Source organism: Penicillium cinerascens (genome assembly GCF_028974065.1).
Source record: "Penicillium cinerascens strain IBT 15544 chromosome Unknown contig_16_segment0_segment0, whole genome shotgun sequence".
NCBI lineage: Eukaryota > Fungi > Ascomycota > Eurotiomycetes > Eurotiales > Aspergillaceae > Penicillium > Penicillium cinerascens.
In genome coordinates this window covers 3,827,707-3,842,160 of record NW_026695286.1, presented here as the reverse complement: position 1 = coordinate 3,842,160, position 14,454 = coordinate 3,827,707, and the positions used below count along the sequence as shown (strand labels likewise).

The window sequence follows — 14,454 nt, the reverse complement described above, 5'->3', positions numbered from 1 at the left end:
TTTGGTGTAATCTACAGCCGAGGTAGATTGGGTTCATGGGATGTTTGCTGGTCCGGGCTTGGAGTTGAATGTCGGTGGGAAATATTTTTATAAACAATACTTTTTTAATGAATTCATTGAAATGTTCAGTCAAAATGCCAATATATGCTTAGTGAACGAGTGAGAACGGGTATTCAAACATCGCGCCGAGAAACCCGTGGAAATCATCCAACCAAAAGAAAGTGCAGGTTCATGTAAACATGAACATGATACAGAAAAAAGAAAAAAAAAAAAAAGTAAATGCCCAGCACAAGAAGAAGAAAAAGAGTGTATACATTCAATCGTCAAACAGAGATCACAGATCCCTTGGCAGAGTTCCCGACTTCAAGTCGTCTTTGTCATAATCCATTTATCAGTTTCGAGGTTATTTATTGCCCGTGGCTGTGGCCGTGCTTGAAGGCATCACGGCGGTGCTTCCAGGCAGGGCGAGGACCAGGGCGAATGTACGGCGCCGAGCGCTCGATCGTAGACTTGGGCTCCTCGATGGGCTCGTTGACGTCGGCACGGACGTGTGCCTTGGCGTGGGGTTGGGGGATGGAGTCGCGCTTGGAGGAGCTGCTGTCCTGGTAGACCTTGAGAGAGTTGATTTCCCAGTAGGTTTGCTGGAACTCGGAGGGGTTGTCCGACACGTAATCGTTGCAGGTGCTGGCCTTGGAGGCACAGCTGCCGGAGGACCAGACGTCACCGGCCCAGACGCCGCAGAAGGTGATGTCGAAAACGATTTGCAGCTCGCTGAAGTGCGAGTCGATGTCACAGCTGCTACCACCGAAGCTGGCGGCGGGGGTACCCCAGCCCGAAGGGTCAGGGCTGCCGCTGGTGATGTCGGAAGGGACGCTGGAGTTGGGGAAGAACCAGATGTTGATGTTATCGCTGTTCCACTCGGTAGCGTAGACACCGCCGCCGGCCTGGTTGAAGCCGTCACCGTAGGACTGGGTGCTGCTGTCCAGGACGGCACAGCCCGCGTTGGGAGTCTGGCCCGAGGCCTCGGCGTAGCAGTTGCTGGTGTAGACGGAGCCGGTGAAGCCAGAGTTGCCGACGGAGCAGCCGTCGCTGGTATGCAGGGTCATCTGGTTGACGGACTGGGTGTTGGCACCCTCGATGATGTCAATCTCGCCGTTGTTGGGCCAATTGCTGCCAACCATCCAGCTATGAAGGGATTAGTTTCCAAATATCGAAATACGACGGGCGAGAGAACTTACAAGGCGGGCCAGGTGCCGCAGACGTTACCGGGCATGTGCTCCAGATCCAGAATCACCAGACCGTGGGTGTAGGTATTGGTACTTTGCAGCCGCACGCTCTGGCGGCCGGTGGTGGCGGTGTTGGAGTGGTCCACGCCAATGTACACGGAGCCGCCACCGGTGCTGATGAGGCCGTTGCTACTGGCGGTCGATTGATCGACGTAGCTCACGAAGCCGTCGGTAGGGTCTTGTCCCTAAAATTAAGGTCAGCAGGTGATTCAGGCTATTCAGCTACCCGTGTAAACGCACGGTATAGAAGTCGAACTGGTTGAAAAAGGAATTGTCGGTGCCGTAATCGTCCTGCAACGTGTAGCCGGCAGCACTCAATTGAGCAAGCAGGCCCAGACCCGTAAGGAGAGTGGTCGTGAAGGGCATTTTGTTCGCGTGCTATAAATTCAAGAGAAAGGTATAGTCTGTCAAAGACCGGGGAATGTGCCTCGCAGAGGTCACTGTTTAAAAAAAAAAAAAGAATGAAGAAGAGAAAGAGTGAGGTGATATACAACCCGTAGTTGGGTAGGAGTATATACCTTCAGAAAGGAATGTGAACAGCACACGAACAAAGGATCGGATGAAGGAAAAAAAGGATGAAAGAGGGGAAACGATGCCAACTTTTAAACAGGGGGAAAGAAAGGCACGACGCGTGGAACACCTGCATCCACCAGACCCGATCTTGAGACGCCTGTGGGACATGCATGACAGGGCCCAAGTGGGCCATGTGAGAGATACGAAATGCGGAGGAATATTCCCGTTGCGGCAAGTGGCCGGGGTTCGCTAGACCGAACGGCGGGTCCCGATCGCTGAAATGCCCTGAGGGTGGCTTGATCTACCCATCACCTTCTCTGGACGAGCAGGCTGCCCTGGATCCTTGACCAACGGAACCAAAGGCCGTGATTGCCGGACCCAAACATCTTCTCTGGCCAGACCTTCCGTGCGAACAACTTGGGTCAAATCCAAACATCGAGGACAGAAGAGGGTGACGCGAGTGGATCATCCGACACGACCGCCCATCAGATGGAGATGGCACACTGTACCGCTGAGAAGAGAAGAGCCGGCGATGATCCGGCACATAACACTCTCCCGATCTCGTAGATGCGGAGCCACGACTGGACCGATGTGGTTAGGTGCAGACTCCCCATGTTTCAGCAGTCGAGTACGGAGTAGGGCAGTCTGGAACTTCAGACGCTGCGAGAAGGGCTGGTTGTTTCGGAACCGTAGGTTGATCACGGCGGCGAGACCGCTGACTCGCTGGACGATGGTCGGGGAAAAGCCAAAAGTCGGTGCGACCAGCGAGTCGCCGGCTGTTTTGGCTGGAAAACCGGCGTGCGCATCGATCACTGGCCACGGCCTTGACGCCCGGCTGGACGGCCGGTCCAATCGCCGTGGAATTGTGCTGGTGGCGAGCGCGATCGACGAATCGTGGTCGTCGTGTCTATCAATTAAGCTTTGCTTTTCCTTTTCCCTTTTTTCTTCCTTCGACGCAGTCCCATTCGGTCCTTTTTCCAAGGGTCTTTCAGTGCCTCGCCCTTGGTTCTACTCGGCAGATGTATGGAAATGGCGATAGCTCCAAAAATCGGAAAATCGAGAGTCGACAAGGTCGGGAATACTCTGCTCTCCCTTCGAATCTAGTTCAGACGTGCTCACGGACGATCGCAGTTTCATCTCTACTCTTATCTCTACCGTAAATTCAAGTGACATCCGCCATGGCGGGTCCCGATCAGACGGACGGGAGATCCTTCGTGGCCCCCGTCGCAGATAGATAGGCCCTGCTCGGGGCCCGTTTACTCTGCCGGGAGCCGGGTCCCAGACCTGGACCCGGTCCCGACTATGAAGCATCCTTCGACCTTCTTCTTGACCTGCCTCCGATGCCAAAAACCGGGACGACCGCGCTGACCGCCGGTTGGATCCTCGCTGCAAACCAAAAAAAGATTTGCGAGCGTAGGGATTCGAACCCTAGATTTCTTTCGAAAGAGGGGTTTTGTATTTAATTTGCTTAAACTGATGAGGATGTTAGTATGAGAGTTGACGGGGAAGGAGAGAAGAGGTGCAACGTACTCCTCCGCCTTAACCACTCGGCCACACTCGCTATGAGATCATCGTCTAATCCCCGTCGCGACTCATGCTTTGGTTCCCGAGCGACAAAAGGAAAGACGTGGCGAATTGCGGACGTGTCGAGAACGGGGCTGCACGCGTACACCCGTACCCGCTTTACTGAAGGACTGAAGCACTGGATGAAATGAAATGAAAGGAGGAAATGAAGTGAAATGAGGAAATGAAATGAAAGGAGTATATGACACATCCTATTCGTACCGCAAAATGCCACCTATCGGATCTCCTGCTGAACTACACAGATAAAGGAAATAGAAATAAGAAATAAGAAATGAGGAAAGAAAAAAGGGGCACTATGTACACGCCGGACAGAACAGCTCGGCCTCTGGCCATGCTACATCTCGCCGGAACGAATGCCCATCCGTGGGTCGACCATGAACGCAGGCATCTAGAACGCACTGCCTGTGGTACAGATGCCGGCACGAGAAGACCACCACCGGCTCCAGGGGAAGCTCGCCGACCGATCCGGTCTCGGTCCCTGCCTCCTCCTCCGCGGCATCATGGGCATGTTCCATCAGCTGAGGCTGACCCGCGCCCATAGCAGCTGCTTTGCCTTTGCCCCGCTCGGCCGGATCACGGCCCTCCTCGAGTCTCCTGGCCATTCGACGCTGGCGACCGTCACTTTGTCGGGTTTCCCACGCGGTCCAGCTTGATGAGCCCACGCCGGGTCCCCAGATCCTCCGCCGGCAGATCTCGCACACCTGGCCTCGGGGTCGCCATCCTTGCTGCCGGAGCCGCGTGACCTCGTCCACGTGCACGAACAGGTCGCGGTCTAGCATGCCATTGGCGAGGGTCAGGAGGGATCTCTCGTACGAGTAGGCGGAAAAGATGGACGCTAGCACGGCGCGCAGCTCGAGTAGAGACGGTGACCAGCTTGCAGCCCGCGTCAGAAACGCGCGGAGAATGCGGAGGAAGGACATGTCGTTGCGTTCGCTGCTTGATGGACTGCCACCTTTCACGGTGCTGGCAAGCAACGTGGTGAAGGCCTGTTGAACCAGTGTGCGGAATGATGTAGTCAACCGTCCGGTCTCTCCGCTCCGGGATGCCGGCTGATGCGTCTCCGAGTCTCTGAATTGGTGTTCCAGGAGTGCAAACACGTTGCTCGCAATGCGCACCACCGCCTCGATGAGGTCGAGCCAGAGAGCTTCGTCAAATGCCAGGGGCTGCTCAAGTGGTGACACACCACGTTGCCCATTCATGCTCGGTCGACTCTGCTTGGCTGTTTTGGACTGGCCCTGGCAGAGCCACGTCCCGACCCCGGCATACTTGTTCAGAGATTCAAGGAGATCGTCGATCGCCTCTGCTGTAGTAGCCGTGTCAGGGGTCTGGCCCACGCTCTGAAGAATTCCCACCAATCCGGACTCCAGCGTGCCCAAGTGTGCAACGAGACGATCCAAGGCCGCTCGTACCTGGCCCTGCCGGGCAAGGAGGATCACTGCAGCATCGATGGCTCCACTCTCCTCGATAGACGGAAGCAATTCCTCCAGATGAATCTCACCAACTCGTAGGCCTTCGACGAAGTCTGCCACGTGAGCTGGGTTGTATTTGCAGAGAAGCTGCACGTAACGTTCAATCATCCAGTTCTCGACGGAAGGATACTTTTCGCCGTTCTGCTCTTGAGGCTCGACCAGGATGAGAAGATACTGGTACTGTTTGTAGCTTTCCTTTTCCAGCACCTGCAGGAACGAGGAGTGGGCTTCAGGGGCCAGACCCTGCATTGTCTGAGCAGCACGCATTACGTCAATATCAGCAATCTCTCTGGCATGCTCCTTCACCACATCCACCACATCCTTCCTCTGCTTTTTGCCGAGCCCGGATCCTGAGCGGAGACTGTCATGCAGGGCGGTGAAGATGGCTTCCTTGTCGTTCGGATCCTCGAGATATGTCATGATCCATTGCGGGTATTGCTTCTCGGAACGGTAGGTCGACTTCAAAATCCGGAAAAAGCGAGCTTCTTTAAACAGGGGCACCATGCTCTGGATGTCTGGCGGGTGGTAGAATGACAGCAGGTATTCGGCACTCAATTCGCAGTCGCCGGCCATGCTCTCATCCGGGTATTGACATAGACGGGTAAGGACCTGATGCAGGGTTGTGCCAGAAAGAAGAATGTACTGGGGGTATTTGGGAAGATTGCGCGCAACAAACATGTCCAAGTAAATGGTATCGGAAGGTGCAAATGAAGATGCGTCCATAACTTGAAGTAAAATGCTGATCAGGTACTGGCGATTGATCGACACACCTGGAGAAGGGCCCTCGTCGGAGTCGGGTTCGTTAAGAAAGCTGTCTTCGAAAGCTTCATTGAGCATGCTCATGAAGCTGGAAGCATCGAGCTTGAGCATAGCCCGGAGTTGCGAGAACGAGTCCGTCTTGTTAGAACCGTTGGCGGATTCTGTCCCGGAGAGTTGGCCCGAAAAGAGGTATTGGTACAGAGCGAGTTTGGCCCGCGATGCCTCGATTTCATCCATCTCATCCCCGGTGGGATAGATACGGCCGGTGAAAACGAAGGACAAATAAGGAAACATTTTCATCGCGTTCATGTGCCTTTTGATTTCAATGGCATGATCACCATTGACTAAAGGCTCGGTCTGCGTGGGGATCAAATGCAAGAGCTCCTCCAGCGGCCCAATGTAATCCGCTAAACAGCGGTTCCACACATATATATACGCATCATATAGGTTATGTTGTTTGCATAACGTTGTAACCTGATCGATATCCATCGTCGTACTGTCTAGCAAACAGATGATCTCCTCCAAACGGCCAGCCGAGTGAGTTTTGATGAAGTGATTGATCAGAGCTTTGACGGCAGTTGGAGGCAGCGAGCGAATGGTCCCGTCGACGATACGCGGCTCGAGGACGTCGAGGAAGATGCCTGCGGATTCCTGCTCCTCGTACCAAGTGAACACTTCCTCCCACAGAAACTCCACATCATCCATATGGATGCAGGCGGCAATGGAAACCCCTGCTAAGTCCTCGAGCTGCTTACTCTCCAGACGTCCAATGCTTGCTTCATCATTGCGACCGAAGGCATATTTCAGCGACGCAGAGATCATCTCGAGAAGCTTTTCTTGGACAATTGGTTGTCTTAGAACATCCTCTTCCGGAAGGCCAACTGTGAGCTTCTCTGCGGCTCCTGTGTAATACAAGGTCGCCAGTCGGATAGCTCCAATGAAATCACCCGCTTCCATGAGAGCAAGGAGTCGGTCAGCCCAATTTGAAAGGTTGCCGACCTGCGCTTCATTGTAGCCAAGCAAAAACAGCCGGCCTTTGTAGGCGCGGAAGCTCATATAAAAGGCATCAGCCACAACGCCATGCATCGAAGTGTCTTCTTCGTCAAGCTGTTCGACGAGATTATGGAGTTGTGAAGAGAAAAGGTCGGTATGGTAGATATGTCGGTGGACAAGGTCAATGGAATCCGTGGCATGCATGGTGTAATCCTCAAGAATCAGCAGTCGCTGTGTGATTGTGAGCACCGCCAGTACGGATCGACTGAGCCATTGAACGGCCACGATAGCCTCGTCGGCCTTCCATCTACTGCGCGCCCTGAAAACAAGATTTGGTGGTCTATCGCGGTCCAAGGGCTCGTCCGTCTCCGCTTCGGTCACTTCCAGCACGGTCAAAACGTTTGACCAGCAATAGACGAGCTTGGTATTAGACGTCTGGCTATCTTTGCCCTTCAATCGAATTGCAGGGAACCAAGCCAAAGCTCCGGTCATGGCACTGTGTGCCGGCACTTCCTTGGGCCGCGGGGCTTTATGTTGAGTTTGCGCCACTGGTGTCGTGGAGACAATCACCAGAAGGTATGGAGTTAACATAGCAACGAGTCCTAATGAGTCGTACGGCTGCTCCACGTTGCCGAGAGGTAGAGGCGAGAAAGCTAGAACAGAGCTGGGCTTTCGCCGACGTTCTTCCGGTGCAGTTTGCGGATATCGGCCCAAGATTCGAGTGGTCTTGACCGTTCGAGCTACTGCTCCCATGCCTCGTGTTGCCAAGTGCGAGAATGCCATTCCTCTTGTATCGGCTGATACAATTGCGGTTCGCCGGGTGCCGAGGAAACCGATATGAATGACCGCGGATCCGGAAATGTGACCATCAGATGTTCGAGTATCAACGTGGTTTGCTGGGATTGGAGGAATATGGAGAAAAGGTCGCGCCGATCGAGAGATTTCCCACGTGTAGATGTCACCCGTTTCATGGCCTCCAGCCACGGTGGAGTGGTCTGCAGACAGGGCTAGAGAAGTAATGGGCCCGCATTCAACAGCTGGCATATTGTTAGCATGATCCCAGACAGCGGGGATCTATAACATACCTTTTGTGCCTGTTCCAATGATAGTTTTCAGGCTCTGCTGATAATCGAATACAAGGATGATTCCTTTCGATGTGCCAATCACGATGGACGTAGAAACTGCCAGGCATGTTGGCCGCCCAAAGTTGCGCTTGCCGATCTCCGAAAAGGCTTGCCCAGTTATCTTTCGCAGCTTTGTCCATCGCACGACATCCCACGGACTCTGCGGCGGTTCGTTGTCTGATTCCGGTGTCGGCGAGAGCTGGCTCGTAATTGATGATTGCCGAGAGTGGAGGTGGGCAAGAAATGGCGAGCCTTGTCTCGAGGGACTTAGAGGTGACGACGATAGTCGGGATTGGAAGCGGAGGTCAAACGGACGGTGGGATGGACTGGGGCTGACTCGTGGAGAGCTTCGCAATGCTAGCGCACTGCTGCTCTGGGAGGACGGAACGGATCCCTATTGACAATTAGAAAGGTCCCCCGACTGCGCGCTCAGGGCACCACTGACATGCAAAGACGGGGTGTCATCGGGAGTCGATGCCGTCTCATCTACACTTCCCGAGGTGGCGTGGAACTGCGCGTATTGCGCCGGAGGAGTCTGGGGGAGTTCGGGGCCTTCGGGTGCGACGGTCTCCTCGGACGCCTGATCGTGGATCTCCGCATAGTCTACTGCGTCCAATTCCCGGTCGGCTAGTTCCTGCGGGGAGTGCTGGCGGTCGGAAGCGAGAGCGCCATGGTCGGGCTGTTGGGGAAGCCCGTCCTCTTCGCCCAGATCAAGCTCATCCTCTCCTTCCTTGACCTCACTGCCCTCAGCCATCGAGCTCATGAGCGAGGTCTCCGAATGATCATTGCTGGAGCCGGATTAGGGAAGTGAAGGGTCCAGGCCGGGCCGATAGAAGAAACTGTGCAGCTCGTGGGATCTTTTCTCAAGGAAAGTGGTGTGGGATGAGAGCGGAGGTCGATTCAAGCTCGGACGTTGAACTAACGTAAACTGCGCATTGCCTGGGGCGGAGCCTCGTCTTGGAGCGGGGATTCACCGCCCGGCTCAGTCCACGACAGGTACAAGATGATTTCTCTTTTCCTAGTATTCAGGTATTTGTCCTCAATCGAGGTTAAAGGTCTCGTCAAAAATTTGGATCTTATACTTCAGTCCGAGGAGTGGGGTACCTGCTGCTGTACCTGGCAGAATATCCATCTGCCAGGTTTCCGACCCGGGAGAATTGTTTATAGCCGGCCTATCGCATTTAAGTGGTACTTTCTATTGACTTTTTAATTTTGTTTGGCTATCTGATGGGGCTTAACTGGTGGTCTATCCAAATGTCTTTTTTTTTGTCTGCAGGGTAAGATACTGGAAATATAAAGTGCAGTCGAAAAAATACCTTCAAAGCCTGAGAAGTAATTCAGGTTAAAGAACCAATTTACCTGATACAAGTCTTGACATCCCAGGTACACCTAGGAATACTTTCGTCAGTAAGGCTCTCTGGAAGCAATTCGAATAGGGGTACCTGTGTAGGTCCGCGACTTGTCAATGTCAGCCAGTGCTTTCCCCACGGCCGGTTCACCCTAAGCATCGTCCTGTCTTATAGATCATGCAGTTCCACAAGATCCACTGCAATAGAATCCTCACAAACTTATGGGATTCGAGGATACCTTACTGATCGTCAAAGCATATGCGTCCTTAGTTACCTCGCCCGTTCCGCCCTAGTGAATCCTGGCGCAGAAAGATCCGTCATTGGCCCACCTCCTGGCCCGAATGCGACCACGGAGCACCCAGCTGAATCGCTTACTCCGTTAATAAAATTCAAATCCTCAGCTCCAGCCCCAGCCCCGGCCACGACCTCGATAAGGACTTCTTGCTGTTCCTGATCTAGTGCGGGGCTGCCGTTGCATCGAGTCACAGGGGCGCGATCACGCTGGACGCGCCCAACGTGTCCTATCATCATGGCCGAAGCAAGCATGAGGCCATGACATGATCTTCGTCACCCGAATCACGCTGTGTGTTTTCCTTTCTGGCTAGGGATCGCCGACATGTGGAATGCTGGGACTTGGTCACCTCCTGCGGGCTGCATGACCGCCAGCTACACCTATATAGTCACCATGCCCTCTCGTGTGGCAGGACGGTGGTCACGTTCATTCTATGAATGGTACTTGAAGAAGGCGTGAAAAGTCCGCTATTTGCATTTATCTCTGCTTCAATACCGCTCTGTCCCCCCCCTAGCGTGCAAACCAGACACGATGAGCCCCATCCGGATCGGACTGACGCGAGCTCTGCTCGGCGCGCTTCTGCTTTGCCAGCCTGTACTCGGCGTTCCGGGTGTTGCCAAGGTGCTTCCACAAGCATGTGCATCCTCTACTTCATCCGCGCCGACGGCTAGAACAGCAGCCACCGCCGCGACTATCTGCAACGGCCGCGCGGAATACTGTACGCGCTCTTATTCAAATGTGACTTTTATGGGCTCGCACGACTCGGCGTTTGTCGGGGAGCTGCCCCAGCAGAACCAGAACATCGATATCAAGGCGCAGCTGGACATGGGGATCAGGTTCCTGCAGGCACAAACCCACCATTCTATCACAGATGACAAAGTCCTGGAACTGTGCCATACTTCCTGCTGGCTCGAGGATGCAGGAACCCTCAAGTCATTCCTAGGGACTGTCAAGGGCTGGTTGGACGACAACGTAAACGAAGTGGTTACCCTGCTTCTGACAAACGGGGACTCGGTTGCTATCTCCGAGTTCGGAGATACGTTCTCCAGCAGTGGCATTGATTCCTATGCGTTTGTCCCATCCTCCAGCCCGAATACACTTCCGTTCGATAGCTGGCCCACTATTGGTGATTTGATCTCGAGCGGGAAGAGACTTGTAGTATTTCTGGGTGAGTTGTCCGTCGCGGTAAACAAAGATTCAAACTAATCATGACTCCTGTTGAAGACTATGGTGCCGACGCTACAAAGGTTGACTATATTCTCAATGAGTTTGACTATTACTTTGAGACGCCGTACGACGTGACCGACCCCTCCTTCTCGAACTGCAGCATTAACCGTCCCCCCGGTGCCTCTGCATCAGGCCGCATGTACATCGTCAACCACTTTCTGGATGTAGATATTCTGGGTATCCTGATCCCGGACCGCGACCATGCCTCCATAACCAATGCAGCAACTGGTGTTGGTAGTCTTGGGGCGCAAGCAGCTGAATGCGAGGCGCTATATAACCACGCTCCGAACGCAATGCTGGCAGATTTTGTTGACAAGGGCGATGTGATTGCCGCACAGAACGCACAGAATGGATTTTAGGTGATATGCAGGGGTTGGGTACTAGTACACATAATGAACGATATCAATGATAGCAACTGATAGGGCAAATTTAGCCCCTGTGATGCCTGGGGATCTCTATTCAAGATCAACGCTCTCTCGTCACATCAGCGCTAATGCCAAGCTGTATGGCTTCATTCCTCCAGTTCAACCTGCAGTTCTCGATCTAGGTATTGCTGTGGTGTTAGCAAGTTTTTCGACCATGGAAATAATAATCAGCACGTACCCCATATCTTATTTGCAGAGGCAATGATAGTTTCTGCCTTGGTCAACAATTTCGCCGCGTATCGTTCTGCTTCTCCGGGATAGAGCTGGCTCTTTTGTGTTTTGCGAGGGTTTACCTACGTATGGAATTTGCGTTAACATCGCTTTTGTGACCCCGAAGAAAAATACCATACCATCATGAGCACGGGCACCAGATCCTTGGGGTCAGCCTCAGCCAGGGCACGTAGGTTCTTGAAGCCATTTTCACGAAGCAGCCGAGCAGTCCAGCTCTTGACAAAAGTAACCTGGGCCATTTCAAGAAGATCTGCGCGGGCCCCGGCTTCGAGACGATCGCGCATGTGGTCTAGCACAGCCGCCAGCATTCCCCAGTTCATGCGTTGGCAAAACTTGACGATGCCTGCTGCGAACCCGTGGCACTGTTGCGCTAGTGTCTGGACTGTGCCTCGGGGGATCTTGTACCGCCGAGCAATTGTCGAGAGCGGGACTTCGTTACTCAAATCGCGGAGCTGGAAAGCTGTGTATGCGCGCCGGTAAATGCGAGCTTGCTTGAGTTGGGCTGGTGTTGTTTCTTTCATTGATGCACCAGACTGGACCCTGTCAGGTGCACTTGGTTAGCTTGATTGACTCTCATTTTAGGGTCTGGGATACTCACATTGTGTTGACGAATCCTGGCTGAACCCCGACGAATTGTAGCGCTCGCAGACCGCTATCATCCATATGGTCCAGTTGATTGCGAAAAATTTGCCAATCAATCGGTATGCTCATAGCCACCTGCAGAGGGGTGAACATGTAGAAGATGTGCATATCGCCGTCCATGACGAATGCCTTTAATGCTTGCTTGAGCTCCTCGTGTACGAAGAGACCATCCTCGGGAGAGAAGGCCGAAGCCACGACCGCTTGCCCTATCAGCGTTGCTTCGTAAGACTCGTCGTTTCTGTAGTTCAATAGATCTTCGTCGACGAGTTCCTGTAGGGCCGATTTCATAATACTGTAGGCAATCTTCTTGTCGAGCGTACGGTACAAAAGTGTGCACCGGACATACTCTTTGATCGCCTCGCAACCTGATACTAGCCCTGTCGCTATGGCTTCGAGTAGTGCCCTTGTAGTGTCAGTTGTTACAAAGAGCAATATCCCGAAGAGATTTAAATACCTTTTCAGGCCTCTCTTCTCGGGGGCCAAACAGCTCTCGATTGCAGGCATATCAGCATCTAATAGGTCACACACGGCTTCCATGTCGGCTTTGATGCATATCAGATATGTCTCTCCAGCCTCGTCCTTGCCTTTCCGTCCTGCACGCCCGCACATCTGGCGTCTGCTTCAGTTAGCGCGGTATTTATGTAGGCTTGGGATAAAAATGCCTTACAGCATCGCTGGACCGACCAGTTCTCGGCCCATTCGGGCACCGTTGATGATGACTCGCCGGGCAGGGAGATTGACTCCTGCGGCAAGACTACAAGTAGCCACAAGCACTCTCAGCACTCCTTGATCATAAGCTTGCGCAATCAGCTCCCGCTCTTCTGTCGTCATGCCGGCATCTGAAACAGCAGTCAGTGAAACACCCAGAGCAACAAACGATGAGTATCTCACGGTGAAACCCTGCGCCTTTGATGACAGTATTCTGGAGCACTGGGTCCAAACCACATGCGAGACTCCGCAGCTCAGCAAGAAGGTCAAGTCGCTTGCTCATTTCGTCCGTATCTGCCGAAGGTAGAGTCATAGCTTCGCTAATGGTAGCAGCATGTATTTGACACGCTCCCCGGCTGCCACAGAATACCAAAGCCCCAAAACCTGCTGCCGCCGTTTCAACTGCCAATGCTACCATGGAATTGGTAGCAGAATTGCCTAGCTGCTTGAAAGGTGAGGATTCAATGATCCGATCAGGAGGTATAGTATCGTGTAAGGAAGATGACCCAGTCAGCTTGGAAGCTGTCTGGAACAGTTGTCTCGAAGTGGCAGCTGGATAAATTGAGTTCTCATAGACCAGATATTCGTCAATGGGAACCGGCCGGTACGTAGAGACATAAAACTTCGCATTCATCCACTGTGCTAGCATCTCTGTATTCTAGAGCGTTGTGAGCGGTTGTTTTCCACGTGCAAGTAGCCAAAGGAGGCTTACAGAAAGTGTGGCACTCATGCCAACGATCTGAATATCCTGCTGCAGCAAAAGCAGCTTGGTGACCATCAGTTCCAAGAGATATCCTCGGTGCTCATCGTCAAGCATATGCAGCTCATCGAGCACCACGACTCCCAAGTCTCCAATGCTACACTCCTCGATTGCACTGTTGATTAACGAGTTGGCCTAAGGAACAATCAGAGCCGCGCATACAATATCAAGATTTTGATAGCAGACCTTCTCTATTGTACAAACAGCGATATCGGTATCAGCCCAGGTGGTCGTCGTCCGGCTCCCACCGAAGAACCCAGCGACGCGGATGTTTTTCTGTACCCTTCTCAATCGCTTGCGTGGGAACTGTGATTCATGATCATCTTCTTCGTCATCCGGGACATTCTTCTCCACGTCTTGGACGATTCGACGCATCCATTTCAGTTTCTCTTGGACCAAGGCAACATAAGGCAAGACCAGAATAGCCTTACGGGTGGGATTATCGATGATCCGTTTGAGCAGTAAAACATCGGCTACCAAAGATTTCCCTCCGCCGGTGGGTGCTGTGTAGACCAGGTGCCGCTCCCCCGACAGAAGACCACGAGCCAACAAGCAGGATGCCTGCCAAGGATAAATCGTGTTGACACCCAAGGCACCAAAGTTGGCCGTCAGCATATCAGGCAGACCATACTTGGGGTTCGTGAGTGACAGCAGAGGGTTTTGGCTGGACCCTGGGACGGCTGACACGCCCCTTTGTTGTGCATCATCTGGGGCTGTCGCCCCCGACCCAGGATGGATCCTACTGGCGGTAAATCGGTTGGCGAGAGGGGTCAACGTGGCTCGAGCGAACTCCAACGGAGGAGGCTCTAGAAGTTCATCACCTTCACTTGGCCCGTGCGGGGCGAGGGACTTCAAAGTCTCGGTAGGCTGCTCGCTTGATGGTCTTTTGTACCCGGCCACCGGGGCTACTTGGTAGTCCTGGCGGCGGGCGATATCAATGGAGGTCTCAAATCCACGGTACTGAAAGGTTTGGGCCGATTCCGACGTGCCTGGTACCCCGGCCATTCTTTTCAATAAGTTGTTCTCATTTTGCTTTTATCTTTGCTGATGCAAAGCAACGCGTTCGGCGTTGGTGACGGGCCTCAGGCCACG

General features: G+C 53.4%; 4 protein-coding genes across 4 annotated transcripts; 1 reads left to right on the top strand and 3 right to left on the bottom strand.

Moving 5' to 3' along the window:
• Positions 1 to 407: 407 nt before the first annotated feature.
• Positions 408 to 1,652, bottom strand: N7498_001446 (glycoside hydrolase family 16 protein; the record flags this gene model as incomplete). The annotated part of the gene is made up of 3 exons (XM_058448509.1): positions 408 to 1,185; positions 1,239 to 1,471; positions 1,527 to 1,652. 3 exons carry the CDS (start codon positions 1,650 to 1,652, stop codon positions 408 to 410), a joined length of 1,137 nt encoding a protein of 378 aa, XP_058313920.1.
• A 2,024-nt stretch (positions 1,653 to 3,676) lies between these two features.
• N7498_001445 (CORVET complex membrane-binding subunit VPS8) lies at positions 3,677 to 8,491 on the bottom strand (the record flags this gene model as incomplete). Its single annotated transcript, XM_058448508.1, has 3 exons — positions 3,677 to 7,641; positions 7,690 to 8,122; positions 8,174 to 8,491. 3 exons carry the CDS (start codon positions 8,489 to 8,491, stop codon positions 3,677 to 3,679), a joined length of 4,716 nt encoding a protein of 1,571 aa, XP_058313919.1.
• A 1,409-nt stretch (positions 8,492 to 9,900) lies between these two features.
• Positions 9,901 to 10,955, top strand: N7498_001444 (uncharacterized protein; the record flags this gene model as incomplete). The annotated part of the gene is made up of 2 exons (XM_058448507.1): positions 9,901 to 10,537; positions 10,594 to 10,955. 2 exons carry the CDS (start codon positions 9,901 to 9,903, stop codon positions 10,953 to 10,955), a joined length of 999 nt encoding a protein of 332 aa, XP_058313918.1.
• A 79-nt stretch (positions 10,956 to 11,034) lies between these two features.
• Positions 11,035 to 14,367, bottom strand: N7498_001443 (DEAD/DEAH box helicase; the record flags this gene model as incomplete). Its single annotated transcript, XM_058448506.1, has 9 exons — positions 11,035 to 11,139; positions 11,200 to 11,314; positions 11,372 to 11,792; positions 11,851 to 12,297; positions 12,349 to 12,510; positions 12,562 to 12,733; positions 12,786 to 13,260; positions 13,315 to 13,497; positions 13,549 to 14,367. The coding sequence occupies 9 exons, from the start codon at positions 14,365 to 14,367 to the stop codon at positions 11,108 to 11,110; spliced, it is 2,826 nt and encodes a 941-aa protein (XP_058313917.1). The 3' UTR covers positions 11,035 to 11,107.
• Positions 14,368 to 14,454: the final 87 nt, after the last annotated feature.